Source organism: Dermacentor variabilis, chromosome 2, assembly GCF_050947875.1.
Source record: "Dermacentor variabilis isolate Ectoservices chromosome 2, ASM5094787v1, whole genome shotgun sequence".
Lineage (NCBI taxonomy): Eukaryota > Metazoa > Arthropoda > Arachnida > Ixodida > Ixodidae > Dermacentor > Dermacentor variabilis.
In genome coordinates, this window is record NC_134569.1 from 171,914,089 (window position 1) to 171,941,201 (window position 27,113).

A 27,113-nucleotide genomic window follows, 5' to 3' on the forward strand; every position below is an offset into this window, starting at 1 on the left:
CACTTGTAGGGACACGGGATAACCAGCCTGCGAAAGCAGGCTGGTTATCCTGTCATTATCCTGTTATCCTATCAGGCAGAGACTGCAGCAGCTGTCAGCTGCTGCAGTCTCTGCAGCAGCTGACAGACTCATTAGGCCTACATTGCTAGTATTGATGACTTCGTCGTTGCACACGGAGGATGCGATGTCTTTGGCATTTTGTGGTGCCACGTAGCGTTTCTCGAAGTTTTCATTCGGCATCCTTTGCACTTTTCTCGTGCCAAACTTGTACCGCGTACGGAATTTCTGCTCCGGCTTCGACGTTACGATGTGCGTCCTCATTGACATGGACAAAATGGTGCACATCAAGATGTGGCCCAAGGCGCAGAGCAGACGGCAATGATGATATTCCACCAATCGGATAACATCCTCAAGTCATGTGCACCAAGTAATGAATAGGAGGATACACTGGTACCCCTTTTTGGCACACATTTTCTAAACTGCCAATGGCTGAATGGGATCTGATCTGGTGGGAATTTGAAAACGAAAAAAGGCTCTTTCAAATGAGGCCTCTTAATACTACCAGTGTCATCGAAAGGCTCGGAAAAGATTATGCACGTGCGACTGTACGACTTTTAAATCAAGATGTCTGTGCTACTGCGCGTAGAACCGCAGGTGCGTGTCGCCAACATCACAATGTTGGCCCCCAAAAGTAATGATGTCGGAGAAAGCACCACAAACTTGTCCCAGTATGATTCAGCACTCGTGAAAGTACCTGCGTCACAACGGCCGAGCTTCTTTTCGCTAACTGCGTCGCAACATCGGGTGCGGCTAACATGCCTCAAAAGTATCACAAAAAGTAATGGAATAAGTTGAATTAATGCTGGGGTCCCTAGAAAGTATTGCAAACATGTCCCAGTAGGATTCTGTGCATGCTAAACTAACTGTGCCACAATGGCCGACCTGTTTGCACTAACTGCTTCACAAGGCTCAGTGTTGTGCCGTAAGCTTAAAGCGCTTGGAACGCAGCACAGACTGTCAAACAAAATGTCTCACCTTGCCGTAGTCCAATAATACCACTGTTGTGCCATGTCCAAGTGCAGAAAGAATGCGAAAATACGCCGAGAGCCAGGCTACCTAAAAAAAAAAAAAGGGGGTGGGGGGACTGCTTGCTGAACAAACAAACGATCACATGCGCAGCCTCGATCTCACTCTCGCTCGCTTCGGTGGCATGTCTGGCATGGCACATGCATCTGGCACATCCAGTGTGTCATTGGCTTGTCTCTAGGTGGTGCAAGAAAAATAAATCTCAAAGTATAAGCTCCTTTATATTCAAAACTTCTTTAGGTTTAGCTGGAAAGAACAAAAAGAATATGTTATCAGTTAACTTCATTTCACATTCTCATATTCCGATGCTCGCGTCAGCTAATGGCTGGCATCAACGCTAGCGTGACATATTTCCCGTTTCGAGTTTTCGCCGAGTGTCCGCTCTCGTTGAATTTCTTTCTCCATGGCTACGTGCAGAGCGGTGATCGAGTCACGTGATGCGTGGTCCTTTCATCCATCCCGCAGATTGGCCTTGCAGTAACGCACCTGCCATAAAGTTGGGATAGCCCTTCTTTATTTTTGAAAAAAAAAACTGCAAATCAACACTTTCTATGCAATAAATAAAGCGTTTCCGCAGAACACAGGTCCACTATTAAACTGAGAACCTCATTGGTATTACTACAATAAAATGTCACTACAGTTGAACCCACTTTAACAATATTGAAGTGCCACGAAAATTCCATTGTTATAAGCGACAATTGTTATAACCGGGCTACATGAAAAAAAATCGAAATGGGAGATGGCATAGCTGTTCCGAGAAAACTATAATGGTGGGAAGGCCAATTCTCCTCCCCACCACTTTCCTCCATTCGGCTTCTGATTCTCTTGGCTCATTTTACTGTTCAACTTTGCTTCCTGCATGCTCAGATTGTGTGTTGTTAATAAGCAACGACTGTCGGTGTTCAAGAATGGCACTACTATAACCACTGCAGAGAGGGGTCATGGGTGGCAAGTGACATACGATCTCCGCCAAGGTATTGCTTTGGTGGCCTCAAAAGGCGCCTTCTAAAATATGCAGAAAAGTTACCAAGGCACCATCTCAGCTTGAGAATGCAGAGGAAATGCTGGGATGTGATCATCACAAGCATCTCGCCAAGTGCTTCTCTCTGGCTTGCATGGGAAAACCTCATGTCCGTCAGCCTTGCTTGCTCTACGCGAAGCTTGCCAACATCCTTCTCCAAGGCATCCCAGTGCTCCGCTGGGTGAAGCGGAAGGTCCCTCGCGAAAACAGTCCCACGAGGGACTGAATCATCTATTGGACCTCCTGCGGGGACAATGTTGAGGCAGCCTGCCCTACTGTGCGAGCACTGCCGTCGTGGCCGTCACTGTCGCTATCCGATGCAAGCACGTTTGCCACGATCGCCTCATCGGTTATGGCTCATTCACACCGGCAACTTGAGGAGGTCGCGCAACCATTTGCGACTCGCTATCAAAAAGCGACTGATGTTCACATCGGCAAGCTCGGCTGAGCGCGACCCGCAAGTCACAATCCTGGAGATTATCGTTCTCAGCGAGAACTCTCGGAATCTACGCGGAATTTGCCGCGACGCTGGAGGAGGTCGGATGTAGACATATGAAAGATCACTTCTGGTGCGCCGCTGATTGGTTTATCAGTTTTGCGACTATGGTCGCATGACTGAAAAATCGCGCAGAGAGCGACTGGCCCAAAATGGCCCAAACGGTCGCTTTTCGAGAAAAGCGACCGTTTGCGACCATTTGCAACTGGTCGCTTTGTGACCAACTTGGTCGCATGACTACTGTCAGTCGCCGGTGTGAATGAGCCCTTAGAAGCATTTTGTTTCCGAATCTATAGCAGTGCACTTTCTTTTCACCGGCAACGTCGTGCATTGCTGGTGATCAGCGGGCGATCAGCGATGATCTTCCGTTTCGGCGGCGAGTCAAATGAAGCTGAGAAACAATGTGGTCAGGAATGACTTCGATGCAACGAACGAAGACAAGCACGAGCGACTTAATCCACTAGCAGAATTGCGCAGAATGAGGGTCATAGCATAGAGAAAGGCATTGGCCATAGAATAAAGAACCAACTGTGAGGGCCCAGCGAGCAATGTGGGAACAGCGCCGGCGGCATTGTCAGCTAAGTTGGCACAGCCCATTCGTGCTTGTAGGGGAGAAAGGGCGACGGGAGAGATGCGTGCGAGGCTGGCATGTATCTCTCATGGAGTAAAGCGCAGCAGCAGTTGGGGTGGCGGGCGATCGTGCAGTGGCTCGCATTTCAGTTTTTTTTTTTAATTCAAGGATTTCACATTCCATTATCTTTCGGCACGGACACCCAGCAGTCAGACCGATAATGTGGCATGGGGACATTGTAGTAGGCGGGTTATTTTCCCATAAAACACATACAAAAGTTGACGGTGCAGCACCTTTTCATTGTTAAAACTGGTATTGTTATGAGTAGGTTCGACTGTAATTCATTAGTTTCAGAGAAAGAAAAACACTCGATTCTATTGAACACAAATTCTATTGATTAAAAAAAATATCTGCCAGACTTTCATATACTACAACTAAGCTGTGATCAGTTCTGGCATACTAATTAGTCGGTGTTCCCTTTAATAAGAGTAGACCGTACCGTATATCTTGATTTCTGTCTACCTATGTTATTGATAGCTTGATACATTCTTGTTATGCATGCTAGGAGACTCCCGAGTATGTGCAGCACCATATTTATATATTCGATACGATATTCGGCTTTCTTTTCCGATATGATTCAATATTTGATTTGAAACCTACTATTCGGTATCCGCACAACCCTAGCTTCCATACTTTGTGTGCAACTGCGATATCGCCAAAAAGTGACCGGACCAAAAGTTTCTGACAAATTATGCCTCATTCTACACCACCTTTATCATCCAGCTAGCTGCAATCTCATTGTTAATGCTGGTGGAGTGTCGCTCTGACCCCTGACAAAGTGCGATAAACACGGGAAGGTACATGTGACCTCCGCAACATACATGCTCACATATGCACAGAGCATTGTCAGTTTGCTTATTAGCTGTGCTCTGCGCTTCTATATTTGTAGATCCAAGTGCTACATCATGCCACGCGATCTATGTACGGATACTGCATGTTACGCAATTCCACGCAATAACATGCAATAGCGTTTGCTTGGCTCTGTGCGAGGTTTGCTGTTTCTTGTAAACGCCAAATGTGTCAGGTGCCAAGTCACACAATATCTAGTTTTCAACTGATCATGTTGTTGCTTGACGCGACACACTTGTGCTGCATGTGAAATTTCCAGTAGTGCGCTCTGCTTTCATTGTTTAAGTGTTCCTTGTGTTTTTGGGCACAAGCTTGCTTAATTAAGGGCATTATTCGTAGCTTGCACTTTTGGAGCTACGCCACAGTGCGACAGTCATGGCTTGTGGGCAAAAAGCTCAGTGCAAGACTGGTCGAGTATGTGTGCCTGCTGTACTAGGCTAACTGGCTGGCGAACCACCAAGCCTGGGAAGTTGCAAGAAGCATCGGCCATGGCGAGGAAGGCGCTCATCAGTACAGAGCTCAGGGAGAGTGCACTAGGAGGCCAATCGGGGTGCATTCCCATGATGTGTGTTTGCATGTGTGACTCAATGCTGGGAGAGGGAAATACGGTTTGTGCGGGGAAGTATCTGCAGCATGCTGGCCGTATGTGCCATGTTGCTGCTATGGCAGTGGTTCCCAGAGATAGAGCTTGGGAAATGGCCGTCGCCATCTGTGAGCACGGGGGATGCGGCACGGAAAGGCACTTGCCGTCCCCCCCCACACACACACACACACACAATTTTTGACAGTGTTTGGCTCCTCACTGTAGCTATGCGATGCCATATTACACTTCAGCACCAAGGTGGCCTCGACGCACGGGGACCACCGCATCCATGTGTGCGAGGTGGCTACGGGCAAGCTGGCGCACACCCTGGAGGGCCACCCCCGCACGCCGTGGTGCTTGGCCTTCCACCCCACCTCCAACCACATCCTGGCCTCGGGCTGCCTGGCGGGACAGGTGCGCGTCTGGGACCTGCGGGTGAGTGGCCACTGCTCGTCCACTGCTTTGCCCAGCTGTCAGGTGAGGCTTTGCTGCTACTGTTCCACCTCGGGTAAGATTTGGCTGCTCTGCTCAGCTTCAGGCACGCTTATCATGCAATTGTGGTGGTTATTCCACCTGAGAGGCTTCTTTAATGCTGACATCCTACACCGTTCTTTTCACGTTTAGGAGAGCAGAGAATGGGTTTAGATTTAGTTTTGAGGGCAGTGCATGGAACGAAGGTGAAGAAAGCGAGTTGACAATTGTGGAGCGACATGCCAACATTGGTGCTGTGTTTTTCGTCTTGCTTTCTTCGTCCCTTGTGCTGCACCAGTGTTATTTTCACCCCTTGCTTACTCACGTGGCGGTGTGCCTTTCTTGCCTTTCTCACGTTGAGATGTGGCCAACTTTCCCATCGCATGACATTTATGCTCATGTAATGAGTCTGGGCTCTTTATAACTTCTAACATTAATGAATAGGTCACCAAAGGTTGTTTCAGTCATCTGTATTGTTTATCCCGACTGATTATACACATCTAGAACATAGGATGTATGGCAGACAGTGCTTATAATCATAAGTGGTACTTAAGCTCCATCATTGTATGTTATTGGGATGCATTGTAATAAAGTATCGTATAGTGGGGCCACCAAAGCAGAGTGTTGCTTCTACCAACAGTGGTAGCTGTTCCTTCGCTTGTCTGCAGCCCATCTGTTGCTTGTCAATAGAAGGAGTACTTTGTCGTTTTGGTAACACGTTCACACTTGCTATTGACAGCTGTTGCGCAATGCACCATGGCGACTGACATTCACTCTGTCAAATGCAGCCTGCCCATCACGTCACCAATATGTCTTGTTCGTGCGTGCTTTCGCACCAAACAACGAGGGTCTTCATGATTAAAGGGCCCCTGAAACGGTTCGGACAAATTATGTAGACGCGTAGGGCACAGCTTAAGTAGAACATTCACACCACAATTGAAGTGAAGCGTTACATATTAATGGAGCTACAAGCGATTAGAAGCTACCCTCCTCCCTAGCCATGCTTTTCCTCCTCAACTCGTTCGCCGAGCGAGTGGGGCTAAGCTCCGCCTTCACTGGCTCAGCGCCACGATGCGACGTCACATCGTCCACTTCCGGTTGTTTTGGAGCCCGCCCCCTCCCACGCGAGACCGCTCCGCTAGCCGCTTGGCCGTCGACCCCAAGCGAGAGCTATCGAAGCAGCGTGCGTTGCGAGCATTCTGTCGTAGCGCCGAACGTGTCTTGTATTCCGGTAACCACAGGCAAGCTGGTCATTTCGGCAAATGACTGTAGGCATAAACTCAAGCTGATGAAGGAACCTTAGCGTAGACGTACGTGAGCGGCCTGATCGGTCTGCACGGTCCATACACTTGTTGGTGCAGCGCTTAACCAGCCAAACAAACCGCTAATATTGCTCTAACCAAGTGTAAAACATTTTAAACATTTATAAAAACAACGTGTTCATGATTACACTCCTGCGAAAAATACACACCAGCAGCAAAGAAGAATACACTTCGTTGCTGCTACTGTGTATGGTTGAGCTCTGTGCCACCAGGTGGCTGCACCGTGCAGACCATTCGCATTTGCCCTTCTGCTCATCTCATGGCTCATCCCGTTACGGCAAAGTCAAGCGGCCAGACTCTGTCCCCTTGCGCTTGCGTTTTCCCTAATACCGGACTCGGGAAACGCTATTGCGTTAGTAATCTTCCGGTGTAAAGTGGACGGCCACAAACGCGCAAATCCTGGCGCCAATCGGATAGCGGCAGTCCGATGCGCAGCAGCCACTTCGCTCGCACGCTGCCTTGCAGAGGGACACGATGTCGCAGCTTGACATATTGCCAGTCGCTACGTTTGCAGTCCACAAGGCAACAAAGTCGAATCATATTGCTCACGAAAAGACTGAGACCGACTCTGACCGCGGAGCTCTCTTCAATATGGAGTATGTTGTAACACAAGCAGACGACACATGCTGTGTGCCGGAAGTGCTTAAGTGTACGGAAAAATTATTCTTGTGCATTCTCTTTATGTTACTTTTTTTTCATAAAAACAAATTAACTAACATTCCAACTATTACGAAGATCATTTGTTTACCATAAAGTTGGAAAAATTATCGATCACGTGCCCTTGTCAGCCAATCGGATAGCTCGCCCCGCTGACGTCGTATGGGTGATTTCGGTCATATGGGCAGGGGCGGCTTAAAATTCCGCTGAGCAGTGCGCTGCGATCGGCAGCGATGTGCATATTTAAAGCCTTATAATAAATTACACGCTTTACGCGGAGCACTTAGATGTGTCAATTAATGATCAGAAGGACCTACTCTAACGACTCAATACGTTTGTAGAAAATCGTCAAAAGCGTTTCAGGGTCCCTTTAACACTTTCCTGTCCGCGCCTATGCCCATCGACAGTATGTTGTCGATGGTTTCAACGTCGATTTTCTCCCGTTCGGAGCGCTTATGGACAGCTAGCGCCATCCAGCGCATAAAAGGATAACTATTTTTCAAGTTTCGCTTCTGTGTTTCCTTTTTTGGCCGCGGGAGGGATTTTTAAAACGCCTTTTAATCGCGCTTGACGAGCACGCATAGTTTCGGATATGGCGTCGACGTCTCGCGCAGCTGCTCCCCGGAAACGGCGAGTTTCGACCGATTCCGATGAGTCTGCATCAGAATTTTGTGATGATGGTAGCAGCGGAGACTCGGGAGATGATTTTGACTCATCCGACTTCAGCACGGACGGTGAAAGTGCGTCAAGTAGCCCCGGAACGTCGACAGGTATCCGCCGGTAAGTTCCGTTTTCCACTCCGAGCCATTTTATCGCGGCCGCGATCAGATCTAAAGACATGCGGCGTGTTCTAAAGGCAACGACTCTTATCTGCAGGGTGTCAACGTCGTTTGGACACGACCACTTGTCGGCGGCGGCACAAAGAGTGGAGTTTTGCGCGAGAAGACTGCCGGGAGTTGACCTCGGCACTGCGCTCCGTAGTTCCGCGCGGCGCTTCGCAAGAGCCGTCGACTTCTTCGCGCTGTTCTTCACGGCGGAAATAATCACTGAAATATGCAACATGACAAATAAATATGCGTGGATGCATATTTTGGAGAAGCAATCGTACAGTGAGAGAGACGGCTCTTGGAAAGAGGTGACTCCCGATGAGATGAAGAAGTTTCTCGGACTTCTCATTTACATGGGTATTGTACAAGTGCTGCGCTTGCACTGCTACTGGAACACGCGGAAATTATTTTCTGATCTCCTTCCACCTTCGGTAATGCCAAGAAATCGATTCAAAGCGTTGCTTGCATTCCTGAGTGTGTCCGACCCTGAGAAGACAACTGCCGCATCCCATGGCAAGCTGCATCGCGTAGCTTCGCTGCTGAAGCACATCAACGCCTCATCTGCCCAATTCTTCCAACCTGATCGGAGCCTCTCCGTTGACGAGAGGATGGTAAAGTCAAAAGGCAGATCCGGAATTAGACAGTACATGCGGGACAAAGTTATAAAATGGGGGTATAAATTGTGGGTTTTGGCGGACTCCAAATCTGGTTACACTGTTCAGTTCAGTGTATACACAGGAAAGCGTGAAGCACCAAGCGCACGTGGGCTGGCATTCGATGTTGTGACGCGACTCGCAGAGGACTACCTAGATCAAGGCTACATCATTTATTTAGACAACTTTTACACGTCGACATCCTTGTTTGTACACTTGTTGGAGCGCAAGACGCTTGCTTGTGGCACAACGCGCAAGGATCGTCGGGGCTTTCCAGCCGAGCTCAAGGACACCCAATGGGAAAAAAAAGCTAAGAGAGATGTTCGCTGGCTACGGGACCAGGACGTTCTATAGTTACAATGGAAGGACAAGCGTGTTGTTCACATGATGTCGACAGCCCACACAGCCAACAAATTCGTACTTGCCAAGCGCAGAAGGAAAGTCAACAATAGGTGGGAAGAAATATCGGTGAAAAAGCCAATGCTGATTGACAAGTACAATGTGGGCATGCTCGGCGTCGATAAATCGGACCAGCTGATTGGGACATACAATGTTCTGATGAAGTGCGTGCGCTGGTGGAAAACGCTGTTTTTCCACAGTATAGATATTGCTGTTGTCAACAGCTTTATTCTATTTGATGAGCACCGTCGGCAGCATCCCGAAGTGCCTGAATTGTCAAGAGGTTCGCGTTTTGATCAGTTCGCGTTCAGGCTAGAGCTGGTGGAGCAGCTCATAGGACTTGATGAGCAACAACATCCAGACCCCAAGGCTCCTCCTGCTGTTCCCGCTACATGTGCCCCTAAGGATCAACAGCACAAGCCCCAGAAGCTGCAAAGATACAGGAACTGCAAATTGTGCTATCAAGAACGGAAAGTGGAACAAAAAACGAACGTTTTCTGCGAGACGTGCGCCGCAAACTTGTGCTTCACCACATCACGCAACTGCTTTGTGCGGTGGCACGATAGCCACTAGGGATGACATTTTCCTTTGTAAAAAAATCTCTTGTACAGATAGGAATTTTATATTTGCATGAATGTTGTATACGGCCTGTCCCTTCAAAATGTATATTTTGAATTTTTTTTACGTTGTCTTGGTGCAAAGCAGCATCGACGTTATCGTGGAGTTTTCTCGTTTTTGTTAAAAATTTTTTATTAGGTGATTTTTTTCAATTAATTGGTAATAAGTGTTTGTTTTCAAACAACACCATTAAAAAGCGCATTCCCTCTTCTACAAATTGATACTAAACATTTTAATATCAAACATTTGGTGTAGCAGCAAAAAAATGTTTACTAGACCACCCGAAAAGTGCTTATTTTCCCACGGACAGGAAAGTGTTAAGCAGTGTGAAAAGTAGGATAACAAGAGAAATGTCCCTTTTACATCAAGTAGGCAAAAATTTCAGCTTTCCGGACTTACAACCCGATCATGACTGCATCTTTTATTGCACAAATGCTTGCTTCTTTCTGCTTTTATTGCAGTGTCAATTATACGAACGCTTGAGGCACATTCCAGACCTCAGTGCTGACAGTATCGTCATGCTTTCCCACCTTAGGTGGCGCATGTGTGGTTTGTGTGTGGAAGGTTAGGAGGTCTCTAGAGACACGCAGTGCGTTTGCCTGCAAAAACGACGAAGCATTGTTGACCCACCATCAACGCTACACTGAATCATCACTTCGATGGCGAAGCCAGGAATGCCAGCCTTCTGCTAGCTGGCATGAGCCTCGTGCGCAGACGCTTTATAAGCTTACTAGTGTTCCCGCTGAGCTTCAGTGTGTATGCACTGGTCTGAGCAGAACGGGCAGTAAACCTCAGCAACATTATCTAATATTTCACTGGGACTGTTTAAACGCTGACGATTCTTTGTTGATCTTGTCTCGAGCGCCATCGAGGTGGGAGGCCTGTAATGCTGCTGGCAATGCTCCTCATCATGCCAGCGCAGTAAGATGCCCGAGGTAGCAGCACTGTTCTTCTGTATGGGCACTGTTCTTTCTGCTCAGCAGCAGTTGCTTTGAGTGCTGTGTCGCACCAATGTGTTGCACCCGTTTATAGTTAGAACACCATCCGGGGAGCTCAGTTGCAACAATAAACCTTGCTATCGCTGTCAGTTCGTTGCCCTTTGAGTGAAAAGGCTAAATTTTCACTTCTATCATTATTGGGATCTCGTCCCCTACTTCAATGATGAACTTGTCACAGGCACCTTGAAATGTGCAGCAGTGATGTCAGCTGAGGTTTTGCAATCACCGTTGCAGTGAAGAGGGATGAAAAAGAAAGCACTCAGTAGTGGCACGAGTATTTAGTCGACTTGCACTAATATGACCTTGATGGCACTGACAAAATTGATCGAATAATCCAGCAGGTCGAAATAACCATGATGAAGAAAAAAGCAAAACGCTGCACCACAGTGCCAATTCATTTGGCAGTATTTGCCCAAGTCTAAAATGCCCCCGAATCAAATGCACGCCCACTTTCTATCTGTTCAAAGTATAAAACGAGCATAGAAATGATATTAAAGCTTATAAAGTAGAAATGTGACGTGCACCCAATTTTTAACAAGAAAAAGTAGGCACTGGTTTAATATGTGTTGCACAATCGCGGCCACTTTGCCTCGTCAACTTCGCGGCATGGTTTCCTATTTAAAGTTAGCTTCGCCGCAATACATCTGTGTTAAGTTGTAAACCATACGAATGCCGTGCAGGCAATTTTTAGCAAATTCTCCTGCAAAAAAAAAAAAAAAAAAGGTGCATGCCCTAAAATCGAGTAAGTGCCATAATGAGACATTGTATCCTGGACCTGTACAGCTGATTCGTACAGTCACTTTGCAAAACCACTCGGGGAGCTGAAAAAATTTAGCAACAAGTGGCTTGACTTGAAATGGTGGCTTTTCAACTCTTATGACCAATTGCAACTGACTTGCTTGCACAACCTGTACAATTTGCAGGTGTGTGTGTGCCTTTATGAACAGCTTGAAGGCAGGAGAGCATACTGCTTCCACTGTTGATGGTGGTATCGACACTTACCTTTCTGTCCCGTTACAATTTTTTTCCAAACTGGCTTCAAACAATATTATGCAGAATACTTATTTCGGCCTTCTAGTCTAATGCAACATAGTTTCATTACTTATTAAGTAGATCTATAGCTGTGTGTATGCGAAAATAAGTTATGGGTCACATTGCCTTGGAGCTACCCATTAGTGCTTCTTTGGAGCGACTTACAAAGGCAATAGGGCTTACAATATTGAACGTAGAACACAGCTTTTCTGTAGTGTTAGTATTAAGCTTAAAGAAATGCGCTTGCACTGGAAATTATTTATTGCTGCTGCTGCTAAGTGTTTTAGGCTTGTTGTGTGTGTTGGAAGAAACATCTTTGAACGACCACTGTACAAGTGCCCAGAGCAGCCATGACAGTTCTATAGTTTGTGATAGGTAGCTTTGTGGAATGGCCCTTAGATGGACACTTCAGAGCTACAAGAACCCATTATGGGCCAACGCTGTAAAAGTTAAACTCGCAAAATTGCTTGTCTCCTGCTAGAGGTGCGTGTGTACGTGTGTGCAGGGTGGCAGCGAGGTGTGGAGCTCACGTGAGGGCACGGTGATCTCATCGCTGGCATTCCACCCACTGGAGCCGCTGCTGGCCATTGCTACGGCCAACAGGGTGGTGCTCTGGGACTGGCGCAGGGGTCAGGCACTGGCCACCTGCAAGACTGCCTCCGAGCGTGAGAAGGTGGGTCCCTCCTAATGGCATGAGAAGTGCTGACAGAATCTGTAAAGTGCTAGTTGCTGCTAATGGTGCATTTGAATGGTTTCATTCGCATGACGCGTTTGGGTTCTGCCTGTTAAAAGCGTTCAGTACGCTTCCTGCGGCACTAAGTCACATGTGCTGTGGAACAGGTAGGTTGTAGCAATGTTAGCGGCGATAGCTGTAAATGCACTGGGGAGGAGATTTGCTAATACCGGAATAGGAAACTGAGTGGGCACCGATGTTTTCTCGTGAAATGGGTGAGCTAGTACTGAGGGGAAGCTGCTGCAGCGGGCCACCATTGTTCTCGATCGCTCTTGCCTTTTCTTGTTTACGTGGGATCTAGCGAATGGAAAACGTATCATACGATTGCAGCTTCACGGTGTACTGAACGCTGGTGCCGAAAGATTGTGTTCTCCGGGAACATCTGAACCGCTGGGATGGAAGTGCTCCGCCAATTGCGCCATCTTGTGTCAACCCGTCGAGTTGTGCCAATCTGCGCCAAAACACTAATTTTGAATGAAGATGCTAAATTTAGCAGGGTGTGCAGGTTCAGTTCAGTGGCAACCGCACATCCGTTCGCTGGCCCTTAGTCCTGCAATCTAAGCAATGCATTTCAGCACCGGCGTCTTTGGAGTGTGAGTGTGTTTGCTGGCATAATTGTAGCTAGGCGGCAAGAAAATGAAAACCGTTCTATGCTATGCTATGCGCTATGAATGTTTTATAAAGTGTTGTGCGTTTGCACATACGAAGGCCTTCTAAATATGATTGAAACTGGCACTAATTTCATGGGGAAGTCTGGAAAGAAAGCAGCACTGAACGAATAAGGTCGTACAGTTTGTTCAGCGTTTAGCTCACCAGTTTCGTTATACATTTTAGCGCTTGCTTTCGTGTTGTATTGGTGCATCTGCGTCAATTAATGGGCAGGCGCGTACATTCTACATCTATTTCACATGTGCACCACGTCCGGTCACTAGGATAACAGCACAGCATGCCAGTAAACAACCTACTTGCTTTCATGAAACTTGTTGGTCACAAATATCCAATGACAACTGCAATGATCACTCAAATTTGCGCTTGGGGTACACTGCTTTCTGCACAACCACAGCACACAAAATCAGGATTTTGCTGCCGCAGAAAGCAAGCCAAGGATGTGAAGTTTTGTAATTAGTCAATCTTATCGGCGAAATGGTGGCCGTAATTAAAAGTTCGGTGCCAGCGCAAACCTACGATATTGTGTTCACGACGGCAACAATGTTTACGATGCGACTTGCGCAGATTGAGTCCGAAAATTTTAACAAACCGTCGTTCAGCGCACAAAATATTGGCTCCTGTTTTCCGTTGGCTTTATGGCGCCTGTAGCAGAACTGCAAATAAGCCTGAATAATCTTCAAAATATTAGTCGATAAAGCATATCGGAAAGCCAGTGAATATTTTTATCCGTGTATTGTTTTAAAAAATATCTTAGAGTATATTTCTTGGTAAGTGATGTGAAATACTGTCCAATATGTGATGACCAGTATGTCACTTCACATCTATACTGCGATATTCTGCTGTCTTAAGGGGGGACGCGGGTCTTAGAATGGCGAAAAGTGGCCAAAAATGCGATTTTTAGAAAAACGCATTTTCGGACTGTTTGAACCTTCGAGCACCTGCCCTCAAAATATTAACGCTGAATTCGATCGGCAAATACGATAAAACCTGCTTTCAAAACACCAAGGCAGCGGCAAAATGCTCCGAAACGGACAAAACTTGTTCAAACTTTCCGCGCTTGCCACGGGCGAAGCCGTCGGCCGATCGCCGCCATCTTGGTCTTGTTTTGAAGCTGGTTTCTTTGTGCGTGTTTTCCGGCGTCTCAAAATGGCGTCGCTCAAGCAGAACAGCCACCGTTGCGGGTTTTCTAAAGAGCGTTTCCAGGCCGCTGATTGGCTGGAGCGCGCGCGCGAGGTGTTCCGCGCCTCCCATTGGCCGGCGCGACGGCCGCGTCATCTTTTTTTTTTGCCCATTTTGTTTCGCGTGCTACGCTGTGGCGTCTACCGTGCGTGCTTTTTTTGCTGTCGTGTCTTCGTGCGAGCGTGTTTCCCGACGCAGTTTTTCTATTTTGTTCCGGGATGGCCGGAGACGCTCGCCTAAAGAAGAAGACGCGTCAAATGTATGGAAAAAAGCGAAAGCGTGCGTGGAACGCGCAGTCGAAGGAGGACGGCGCGCTGCCAGCGTCACCTGTAGCGTCCGAAGCGGCACCGACGGCCCGTTCTCAGCCGATATGTAGCACATCGGGCGTTATTAAGTCGTCGGCAAGCGCTTCCAGCAGCGTCCAAGACCGCATCGATACGGTGTACTATTCCGCTGACGAGTCTGCCGAGTGCGCGAGAAATGCGGCTAACTTGAAAGAGCGTCTAGCGTCGCAGTGCGCAACGGCACGAAAGTTCAACCTGCTGGACGTCGAGTTGGTGAGCGACAACAAGGAAAATGGCACAGAATTTGTCATCGTGGATTTAGCAGTGATGAATGCGTTGTTTGGGACTGTGCTTTGCCCCGTGTGCGGCATGAAAAATATGACTCTGTCTAAGTCGGGCAGAGAGTATGGGATCTCTTCAAAGCTCGTGCTCTCCTGCAGCACCTGCGACTTCCGCGAAGAGCGCTTCTCGTCTCCGAGAGTATCCGGCGGTGCTCAGTCCAAGGTAACGCCTTTCGAAGTCAACGTGCGCGCAATGAAGGCCATACATAGCATTGGCAAGGGAGCAGCAGCCCTCGGCGACTTTTTCGCCATAATGAATATATCTCATCGTGGCTTGCATCACAAAACTTATCAGGGTCACATGAAAATGATGGTGGAAGCTTGCACTGCGACCGCTACCGAGTGCGAGGCTGCTAGCGTTGCTCGCGTAAAGGAATTGTACGTGGAGCTTGGCAGCGCGCCAGGAAACATCGACGTTGTCTACGACGGCACCGGGCTTACTCGTGGACATAGCTCCCACATTTGTGTTGGGTGCATAATTGAGATGCACACGGGCCTTGTAATAGACCATGTTGTGCTGTCGAACTTTTGCCTTGGCTGCGCAAACGGGCCAAAAGAAAATGAGGAAGGCCATGCAGCCTGGCTCACCCAGCATGCTCCACTGTGCCAGAAGAACGTGGACTGTAAAGCAGGGCAAATGGAAGTGGAAGCAGCCCTGTGTTTGTTTCGGCGCTCATTAAAGAAGCACAAGCTTCGCTACACTACCATGCTCTCGGATGGGGATAGCCGAACCTTTCATGCACTGACTGAAGATGCTGTGTATGGTTTTATAAAGGTTGAAAAAAAAGACTGCATCAACCATGTGCACAAGCGCATGGGAGCTGCCTTGCGCACCCTTTCGGACAAAAAAAAAAGCCCAAGGTGAGCCACTTGGGGGTAAAGGGCGACTAACGCAAGAGAGGATCAAGAAGATCACGAATTATTATGGCTACGCTTTGCGGAGCCACAAAAATGATGTGCCAAGCATGCAGAAAGCTGTCCAGGCCACACTGCAACACATGTCGTCGACGGACGAGGCACCGAGACATGACCTTTGCCCTGAAGGCCCAGAGTCATGGTGCAAATTCAATAGGGCCAGAGCTAAGAATGAGGAGCCCCCGCCACACAAGAATAGCCTGCCTGAATTTGTGTGCCAGGCATTGGAGCCTGTGTTTAGGCGGCTGAGCGATGATGCTCTGTTGAAGCGGTGCAGTGATGGGATCACGCAGAATTCCAATGAAAGCCTGCACGCCATGATTTGGGACCAGGTCCCAAAGAACCAACATGCCTCAATGCGTAGCACTGAAAGGGGAGTGGCTGAGGCTATCAGCCGCTTCAACCAAGGAATAATGAAGAGCAACACACAAATTGCCAATAAGCTTGGCTACAGTGCGGGAACCTGCTTAGTGCGCCGCAGCCTTGAGAAGGATAAAAGCAGGCTTCTCAAGTCTCAAAAGGAGCACTTGGTTGCTACTGATACCAAAACTAGACATGCAAAGCGCCACAAGCCATCAAGTGACCCTGCATACAGCCCTGGTCTGCTGTAGACCAATTTCATCCTGGGACAGTGAGCAGTTTTAGGTCATCTGAATAAATATGCTGCTATGGTTTAGCTATAAACATTGTGTAAGTTTGTTTATCTGTGGCAAGACCACTTTATTACACATTTTTAATTGTTCTTTAGAGTATAAGGCACTGAAACAAGCACATGAAGGTGGTAGATGTAGTTTCTTATACCAACCCTAGGGGTAGTACATGGCTTTATGGCAAGCTTTTGCAATTTGGTTTGGAGGGTACCATCACATATTTAGTATGGCCTTTCTCTTGAACAACAGAGCTACACAATGATGCCATTCACACTGCTGTAGCTGCATTCTAGCAAAAGTTATAGTTATCTCAAACTTCAAATGCGTTTTTCTCAGTTCGATGTTTTTGGGCACCGCACCCAGCCTTACGGGGCTTTTTCCTATGTCTCTTTTGAGTGACACTGACAAATTTGGTATTATTTTAATCGTGTTGAAATGATCTAGGGGGTGATGCTATTTATGTCACTCTAGCATCATTTTGCAACTTACAAGCTAAGATGGTAATGAGAGAAAATTAAACAAAATTAATTGCAGTAAATGTTGGTTCATTTTTTTGTCTATAATTTACTTTCAAATGAATAAAAATAGCATCACCCTCTAAAGTAGGTCTTTGGCATTGAGGCCAAGCACTTACTTATTGTGTTTGGCTAGGCGAAATTGCCAAAAAGCCCCGTAAGAAATACCCTCTAATTTTTTTTAATATCTTCAACTGTACCTGAACCTGTGCAGCTATCAAAATTCTGATTACAGATTTGAAATCAGTGTAAAAAACTGAGCAAGAATGTGAAATTTCATTTAGATCGGTCCAAGAATAAAAAAAAAAATTTTAAGACCCACTTCCCCCCTTAAAGGGCCTCTCACCAGGCGCCATAGCAAATTTTGGTTATACGCTGGAAATTGTTACGTGTGCCCTAGAGAGTGTTCTGCCGAAAAAATTTTCCAAGTCGGCTCGTTAATAGTCGAGATAGAAATATTACTGTGCCGCGAACCCATGATTTCAGGAGACGAGCGCCACTGCCAAGAGACACTCTCTCCACTTGCCCCGTCTAGCCTCTGCAAGCGAAATTCCTTCCCTGCTTTCTCCCATACCGAACCTCAAGGATTGCGTGACGCATACGTCATGGGCCCCGCCTTCATTTTTTTTTTCTCCTCGCTTTTTTTGCAGCACGGTGCACTTCCGCTGACACCATCACGCGCGAGCTGCTGTGATTGTCTCTTTTGCATGCTGTGCACGAGGACACCTGACTAGTGCTATAAGTCAGTGCTACACGAATACTGAGGCAGTCACAAGTGCTTCACAGAGCATGATCCCACGCTAGAAAATGGAAGAAAATTACATAGTTTTGGTGTCTGCACGTGCGACTGCATGATATAGGGAACAAGCAAATGAAATGGAACTAGTACATCTCTCTTGCTGTGGTGTCAAGTAAAACAAAAACATGCAGACATTCGATTTGTGTGTTTTATTATTTCTCTAAGTTTTAATTCATCAATTCAAGCTACAGATCATGCAAATAACAGATGTTGCATTGAATAATTGTCGAACTCACCTGGTCTTGATGATCGACGTTACACTGTGAACACGAGTAACTAGGCGCAGGAACACGTGTATGTTCCCGTCCGGCGTAGAGCACGGTGCTGTGAAGAAAAGAAAAAACTGCGTTCAGATTGAAATTTCAGACTTTTTCGCAGTGCGTAGCGATGTAATACTTTGCAAACACGATCGTTCATGCGCATTGTGTGCTCTGCACTTGTCAGTTCAAAATGGCCAGACCTGGTGAGGGGCCCTTTAACTGAACATCTTCAAGAACTGAAATTTACCAAATTACCAGAGGGTGCTACATCAACGGCGTTCACTTTACTTTGATGGGTGTTGTTCCTGGTGGCCACTGTGAATATTTCTCGTTCATTGTGCACAAATGTGTTTAATTAGCAAAATTTATGAACTCGCCTAGTCAATGAGATGTCAATGAAAAAGTTGTGGATAATGTTGAGAAATGACAGATAATATAATTTAGAGCTACCTAGGGTTTGTGAACATCCTTTTTTTTTTAAAGGAAAAGAAAGCGTGTGAAAAAAATTTAGCCTCTTTAGCCCTAATCTCCCCCTTATTCTTCAAGATCGTGCCGAGAGTGCTTCTTGGAATCTTGCACGCTGCTGCGACATCCAACTTCTCACATGTTTGACTCGATTTATGATTTTGAGCTTCACGGCGAAAGGCAAATTCTGCCACTTCATCACGGCAACACTGCGGGAGAAGGCCCACAAGGCGCAAGCACAATGAACCAGAAAAGCAGCGAGACAACTCGCACTTGTGCCACCTTGCACAACGAGGGCACAAAAGCCCCTGATTGGCTGTCTGAGCAAGTGCTGCGGGTGGGCCAGGATAATTTTTTGCAAGGGGCTGTCAATGGCTTGCATGACGCGTCGTGGCGCGCAGTCACTGTAGGAAGAGCAGTTGGATGGAACCGCACCACCGGGTTTCGCCGCCGCCGCGAGGGAAAGCAAACTTCTGGGGGCACTTTTGCACCGCTTGACATTCAATATATCAGGAGTCGCTGCTATTTTTGTTCGATGTAAGTGTGACTTATGCTATGTATACTCATTCTAACTGTACCGTGTTCAGAAATTGTTCGATATACAGAATAATTCAATGTAAATTGGTCCAATATACATAGTCGGGTTTGACTGTGTGACAATTTTTTCTTGTCATGAATTTTGTATACCTAGTGGGCTTCCAAACTGATTTACTGTAACCTAATAGTGTTCTGCAAAGTCAAACAAAGAACACCTTTTCTTAATCTGCCTTCTTAGTCTGCCTGTATCTCACACATATTGACCTTTACCAAGCTGCACCAAGACGCATATTTACTGCACTGAAACGGACAATTCATGCTCTAGACTTTCTCTAAAGTGCCAAAGATTTAGCTCCGAGAGCTGCTTCAAAGCTTCCGTGGCCGCTTTCATCCCTGAACCGGTAAAAAAGAAGTGTCGCGGTATTGGGTCATTTTTTTTGCTCTCGTTCGTGAGTGGTGGCGCCTGGAAATAGTACATAACGGGGTCGTAACAACAAGGTTCTGCTGTATTTCATGGAAGTAGGAAGTGTGTCATGCGTGACAGACGATAAATGTTTCATCTATGTATCTTGAACGCCTTCCATCCATAAGAAAACTGAAAACGCACCCTCAAGAACTCGATTGCTACTGAATTGCTACTCGATTGCTACTGCAGAAGCCTTGAGAACTTCAAGGCGAGTTGACTCCAGCAAAGTGACATTTCTGCTTCCTCCCTGGTTGTGCCACTTGGAGAACTGTTACGCTGCATTTTGCACTGATGGCAACTAATCCTCTGCGCTTGTACGTAGGTGCGGTTTGTGCAGTTCTGTGCCCCCCGGGGCGACTCGCTGGTGACCGGCATCACCAACGTGGACCCGGGTGCCCCCGGGGGCAGCGGGCCCCGCGTCTTGGACCCCCTGCTGGGGCCGCAGGTGGGGGCACTGCGTGTCCCTGCTGCGGCAGTGGACACCGGGTCGAGCCAGCGGCGCAGCATCCTGACTCGACTCATGTCCATGTATCAGCACCTGGAAGGGCTCGAGGAGGTGAGGCACAGGAGTGCTTGTCACTCGGTGGCACTCTCTTGCATGCAGCCGTAACCGAGTCTATTTAAACCTTCCCAGTTGTCCTCAACCTTTCTCCTTTCTGCAATGTAGACACACCGACAAATAAGGTGAAGGGTTCTAAAGTGGAGGCTGCTTGCTGGCCAGGCCATTTGTGAACCAGTGTACTGCCTTTTGTGTAATCTCCGACTCGATTGCCGATGATGCTGCTGCAGCACCAAAAGTGCGAGCGAGGGCTTTGCTCGTCTTGCGGAAATTGCGGCGCTCACTGCATCTGTTTATGCCTAGTGAAGCTTTACTTCTAGCATATCTTGAATATAAGCCTCCTGCTTGAACTTTTATTTTTACGATTGTTCAATCTCAACTGTGCTGTTCTGTCGGGAGATTTGGTGCTCCCATGACAATGAATCGGCAGTTGAAAGTTGCGATTTGGTGCGAAGCTGTCATACTTGGACATACTCAAGCTTTTTGCCTCTAGCCATAGCAACAAAAGCGACTACTTGCGAGGCTGATAAACTGCCTTAATGAAAAAAGTAAGACTTATGTAGTGGGAATCTAAGGATGGTCGCAGCTTCAGCCGTGATAGCCTCGTTGCACATGCGGTTCATGTGTGCAAAAGCTGGGCAAGACATTAAATAGCATGAGAAATTTGCCATCAACGCTGTGAAGAATCCGAACGACAAGCAGTTACAAAAAATCGCTCATAAAAAAATTTCGCCGACTATTGCGATACTCCCTAATGCGAAATTTGAGCACAGCTATATACGTGTTTTCATTTCGTGATGTATTGGCTGGTGCGGACAATCTGTCTTGTGCAACACGTTGCAAATGGAGCAAAGTGTGGCGCGACTGCCTCGCTAATCGGAAGATTGTGAGAGGCAGCTCGTGGGTGACATGGGCACGATTCACAGCAGCCACCGCAGACAGACCTCCACTTGTGCAGCACTTTGTTTCCATATGTGGTATTGGTGGCATCATTGGTGAACAGACGACGCATGCTACTCTTGCGGCATCTTGTAGCCATCGTTGCCGCAAAGCCTGTCTTGTGCATCAATACGCTTATCATGCTTTTGCCATACCCTCCTCCTCCACTTTCCTCCTTGTGCTCTCTTTGCTGTCGCCGTCTTTCATCCGCGATCCGCGTTGGCTCTTTCATCCTTTGCTGTGGTCATTTGCTCGGTTTCAAGGACGCCGATGCTCGCTGCAGGATCGGGTGCCTAAGAGCTGCGCTGTAAGACAATCATACAGCATAGATCGCTTCTAATGTTAGTCGCTAAAGTTGCAAATTTCTGCAGTGCATTGCAGTCTACTTATAACAATACTATACATAATGATGAATCAACTTAAGTGTATCAACTTATGCATTAGGGCTATGAGAAAAAGGTAAAAACGGCATGTTACAACCGAGTGTCAAATGAAACAATCAAAATTTTGCCTTCTGGGTGGCGTTTTCCATGCAAACTGAGCTTGACATTTGCATTGCTAATTTCCCTTTGAATGAATGATGCTGAGATGGGGCGAAAAGTTTGCTTACTTAAGTTCATATCTGCCACCATTACTGCACAGCGTGTTCCACTCGTGCAAGAACCACAGAGAGCCTAGAGAGTCGTGCAGCGCACCACAAGATGGCGCCAGCTGCTTCATGTCCATGTTGCCCGCGGTCGACCTCCACATGCGTCCAGAGCAGAGAGAGAGAGAGAGAGAGAAAAATCGAGCAGATCTCATGCACTGTGGGAATTGATGTTATGTGAAGCAGTTTGCAGGCAGCAGGTTATGTAGCATTGTTTGTGGTTCTGCAAAATGTTACCAACATGACAAAATGGGTTTGTGTGAATCGAGTATTTGTGTGTGTGACGTGAGTACAGTGAACTAGAATTAACAGAACTACGTGTGCGTATCACGGCAGCACTAAGACGACGACTTTAACGATGATTGCATGGTTTCTAAGAAGGATCTAATTGATGTGAACGAGCGGCATAGAGGTGTGAGATGGGTAAGGAAAACAGAAAGTAAATGCTCACTGACGCCAGCACATGGTGTCATTTGGAGGACACAAGCGGGTGACCTGCTGGCGATACTGCAGCACAGCCTGAAGCCCATATCTTTTTACAGTTAAACCTGGATGTAACGAACCTATATGTAACGAATTCCTGGATTTAACGGAGTTTTTGAATTCCCCAACGCTGCCCCCATTGAAGCCCATGTATTTTCGACCTTGATGTAACTAACGCGTTGCGGCGGTTAGCCTTGATGTAACGAACTCCCAAAGCTGATCAGTCATTACTTTTTGCACTTTTAAGGAAAATTCGGCCGAAGAAATGCTCTAGATTATTGAATATTAATATTGTAAGGAGCCAGCAGCGACGCGAACGCCAGGGATTGCCGCGACCGAGCAAAGTTAGCAATGATGATGATGATGGCGGCAACTAGCGCCGCTCCGTGCCTAACGTAGCAGTCTTTTCAGGCTTTGCTTGTCTAGCGTGACACCAGGTGGCATTGGTATCGGCAGATGATTTCTCTTTCAGATATATTTTGTTTCGTATGGATTTGAGGACAAGCATTCTTATTTTCTGATTTTCATTTGTTTCAACGGCTTAGACACACTTATGTGTAACAATTCACTTGAAAAGCAACGCTGATAGCCGGTTCTTTCATTGCCAGGGCGCGGGAAGGGAGAGGGGGGGGGACAATGACGAACGACATGCGGCACTTTTTTTTCTTTCTCTATGGATGCGTTGCATTCGCCATTTTGAGTGTTGTCCTGCGTTCTGCACGTGTGCGTGTGTCAACTGCGCTCTGGTACTGGTTTGTCCGACTTGTTTTGGAGGTGCTAGGCCTGCCTGTCGGCGTGTAGTCGTGCGTCTCCGCTTCTAACTACGTCGTCGGTTGGTCGTGATGAGTTCTATTGCCAGAAAATGAAGAGTTCTGTCTTTTGAAGACACTCGCAATTGTAAATGCAGTCTCCGCGGGCGAGAAGAAGGACGTTGCCACCCGTTTCAGCATTCCAGCGAGCACACTATCAACGATTTTGAGTGCGGAACACAGCATCAGAAACGCAGTGGAGTCGGGAACAAGCTCGAAGAAAAAGAGACTGAAGCTGTCCACATACACTGATGTGGACAAGGCAGTGTTCACGTGGTTTTTGGACACGAGAGCCAGAAATGTGCCCATAAGTGGCGCGATCTTACAACAGAAGGCAAAGGATTTTGCGTGTATCTTGGGCCATGATGATTTCAAGGCAAGCAACGGGTGGCTGCAGGGATTTAAGAGCCGGCATAGTGTCGTTGGAAGAGTAATCAGCGGTGAATCTGCCTCCGCAGACAGCGATGCTGCTGCTTCGTGGGTGGCTGACAAGCTGCCTGGAATCCTGAGTCGCTTCGAGGCGGCTGATGTCTACAATGCTGACGAGACAGCTCTATTTTATCAGATGCTTCCGGGCCGCACGCTAGCGTTAAAAGGCGATGACTGCCGCGGCGGAAAGCAGAGCAAGCTCCGCATAACGATTCTGCTGTGTGCCAAACTCGACGGCACAGACAAGTGAGTCCCGCTAGTTGTCGGCAAAAGTGCCCGTCCCAGGTGTTTTAAGGGAACGAAGCGTATGCCCGTGAAGTATGTGGCGAATTCCAAAGCGTGGATGACTCTGCCAATATTTTATGAGTGGTTAAAGGAATTTAACCAGGACGTCAAGCGGCAAGGCCGTCAAGTTTGCCTACTGCTGGACAATTGCTCGGCGCACCACGTCGAAGGCCTGCAGCTGTCGAACATCGAACTGCATTACTTCCCAGCCAACTGCACGTCCCTAATACAGCCCCTGGACAAAGGGGTCATTAACAGTTTTAAATGCTGTTACCGGCGCCGACTAATCCTGAAGATACTTCTCGACATCCGTCTGTAACGGGAGATGAAGATCGACATTTATCAAGCAGTCGAGATGCTTGCTGCCTCCTGGCAAGAGTTCAGGGCAGAAGTTATCGCGAATTGCTTTTTAAAGGCCGGAATAGCCAAAAACGCACGGGCTGGTGCCGAAGAGGAGGAGGAGCGTGGAACGAGCTATGTACTAACGGTGGTCTACCCGACGACGTTGAACTGACTGACTTTTTGTTTGCCGACAACGCCGCCGTGGCTACAGAAGAAATGTCTGATGCAGCAGTAGCTGAAAGCGTGCAAAATCCCGATGGCGGTGATGATGGTGCTTGTGAGGCAGATCCGTGTGACGTGCCTACTGCAAAGGAGGTGATGGACGCAATGGACGTTATGTGCCGTTTCGTCGGCTCGCTCGACGATGAAGGAGCTCTACACGATTTAGCTTCTTTGGAGCGGCATGTTGGGCCTTCACTAGTGCCGAAGAAGCAAGCGGAAATTACGCAGTTTTTTGGTGTAAAATAAATGCTTGAAGGGTGAGTTCACCTTCACGGATATATTGAGCTATTTGGTTTCGTTTCTGCATCATTCGTACGAGCCTTCGCGCGAAACCTGCATGTAACGAAAACCTGCATGTAATGAAAAATTGCGAGCTTTTGTCAACTTCGTTATATCCAGGTTTAACTGTATACCCATTTGGATGAGTGCTGTGGTGCAGCTTCTTGCCTTGATGACGCCATGATAACGCCATGATTGTTGAATTCGATGCCACATTGTCATACTCGGACACTATGTGCACCAGGACAGAGCACACCACGGTGTTTGATTAAGTGGCCTGGTAGTGACGAGAAGGGCTGTGAAAGTCCGGTAGGGACTTTGGAAGGAACAAGGAGCCGGCACGTTGCTGTCCAGCGCTTGGAAATCATGCTCGTTGGGGACTTGCTTTTCGATCGCTGTTAGAATATATGCAACCACCACCACTTGGTGCTCTGCTTCCGAGATGCTGGGATCGTCTGATGCGTCACCTGGCTCGAGCGCAGATGGCGGGAGAATCGGAAGTGAGAGACGGATTACAAAGCTGGAATGACGATGCAACGACCATCACAAACATCACAAACACGAGCATATAGTCATGCTATACAGTCACCGACTGTTTATTCGGACCTCACGGGTACTGTGGAAATGTCCGAATAAACAGGTGTCCAAAAAAGTAGATTAAGAAAAGAAAAAGAAATCCTTAATTTCCACGCACTTATTCGAGCTCGGCAGCAGTCTTGAAAACATCGTGAATGTGCCGTTGCACGTTGTTCCGTTTACGCGCAGTCAGATAAGCCTGAATCTCGGACAGGGTCGTACGGTCACTGTAGGCGGCTGGAAGCACAGTCACTGCTTGTACACGCTCCACATGCGACAGCAGCGCAGCACATGGTGCGTCATGTTCCAACTCGGCGTCATCGTCTGGCGGTGCAGCAGAAACCTGACGAATGATCTCGCTGTCGTCCAGTTCTGCGCATGTCAGTACAGCACCTGTGAAACTTTCAAATGAGACGGTGTTCGGAATCGCAATGCAACCACTGCGCAGGTCTCGGCAGAACAGTAGGGAGCACAACGGAAGGCGACAAATCTTAGGCCTCCCAGCACCTGCTTGCCGGCATTCCGCAGCATAGTCTGCCCGGGCACTGTCGGCACCATTAGACACTTGACGCTATGTTTCCGTATGCTGCGTTGGATCACCGCAACCTCGACACAGCACACAAAGCAAACACCACCACGCCGTCATGCCGACACCAGTCGCACAAACGAAAAACGTGGCCTACTTGCAGCGTCGTACACGAACGTAGAAACAAATCAGCTGCTGGATTGTCTTGACATGGCTTACTAAGCTGAGACCGGAACTGCTGTAGCTACGAACCAGGCAGAAACGATGATGATGAGTGGGGATTTGCAGTAGCACCACTTCGTGGGGCAGGAAGGAGGCTCCGTTCAAAACAAAAATGCCGTTCAGCAAGTCGAACCATGCACCGGTCAGAGTCGGTGCATGGTGCTCTCGATCGAGTTGGCTCAAGGAGTGTCCGAAAAATCAGACGAGAGGTTGCAAGGTGTCCGAACTTTCGGCAGTTGTTATACATTATAGTCTATGGGGAGAATGGGCGCTGCTGCGAAGCAGACTGAATAATTGAGCATGTCCGATTTTTTGGAGTCCGAAAAATCAGTTGGCGACTAGTCATATCAGTCGTATATAGTCATAGGAGTCTGTCAAAGTGACTGTCTTCTTCACTGTTTTCGTAGACATCCGCATCCCCGGCTTCCCAGGCATCAGCACCATGGGCAATGCTGCTGTTTCGGAGGCAGTTCACAATCACTGTGGGTGGCATGCGGCTCCGCACATGCGTCACCATGTGCACTGCACTGAGGAGAGTTACATCATAGTTTTTCCCTGCCTCCATACAGAGCTATATGCACTCAAGCACTTGTCTTCTGTATCGGCTCTTCACATACTGAATAATTCCCTGATCCAAAGACTGCAAGGAAGCTGTCGTGTTCGTGGGCAAAAAATGCAGCTGTGTTTGTCAGCCCCGACACATTGTTGTGCGCACTGCAGTTATCTAAAACAGTAACAGTCGACTCCCATTATTACAAAGTTCATGGGGACTATGAAAAACTTAGAATTAAACGAACTGCAAGTTACCCACAAAGAACGAAATTGGACATCTTTATTAATTTGAAAGTTTACTGTTTATGACAAAGGAAATGGTAATTGCCATGTGGTCCTGCTTGGAGAATCTTGCTGCATGAAATAAGTTCTGGAGATTGTACATGTGTCTGGGTGCTTCGTCTGTGTTGTTCTCTGCAGTGAAAAACCGCTGCGTGAGGGCAAGGCCCATAGCTACATCAGCAGGCTGCGATTGTACCTCATTTTCAATGTCGTCGTCGATGTCACTTTCATTACTAGCCTCGTGGGGCCGAACTATCTTGACGACTTCAATGTTCGTCAGCGCACTGCCCGTCTCGACTGCGCTGTGCCGATAATGGTGCCGATATGTTGTTTTACTATATTGATTCAATGATAAATGCATTACCATCAACATTCGTTGTGAGGTAGATCCTGTGGAATTTTTATTTGCCCTGAGTGCAGCAGAAAACTACTGGTGTTTTTCACCTTTTATTCTTTCTTTTCACATCAAAAATGAACAATTTTTGGTTTGTCGCACCGCAGCTACT

The 27,113-nt window shown here is 47.6% G+C and overlaps 1 protein-coding gene across 5 annotated transcripts in view; it reads left to right on the top strand.

The window, feature by feature from the left end:
* Positions 1 to 27,113, top strand: part of LOC142572949 (activating molecule in BECN1-regulated autophagy protein 1A-like) — a 120,037-nt gene that overhangs the window by 16,086 nt on the left and 76,838 nt on the right. For 3 of the 5 annotated variants that reach the window (XR_012826175.1, XM_075682415.1, XM_075682417.1), the window contains exons 4-6: positions 4,918 to 5,143; positions 12,149 to 12,316; positions 19,779 to 20,012. Coding sequence is in view for 4 of the 5 variants with exons in the window: in XM_075682415.1 (XP_075538530.1) it covers positions 4,918 to 5,143; positions 12,149 to 12,316; positions 19,779 to 20,012 (628 nt within the window). In the remaining variant the exon portion in view is untranslated. The remainder of the gene's footprint in view (positions 1 to 4,917; positions 5,144 to 12,148; positions 12,317 to 19,778; positions 20,013 to 27,113) is intronic. The other 2 variants (XM_075682416.1, XM_075682418.1) reach the window with 2 other exon arrangements.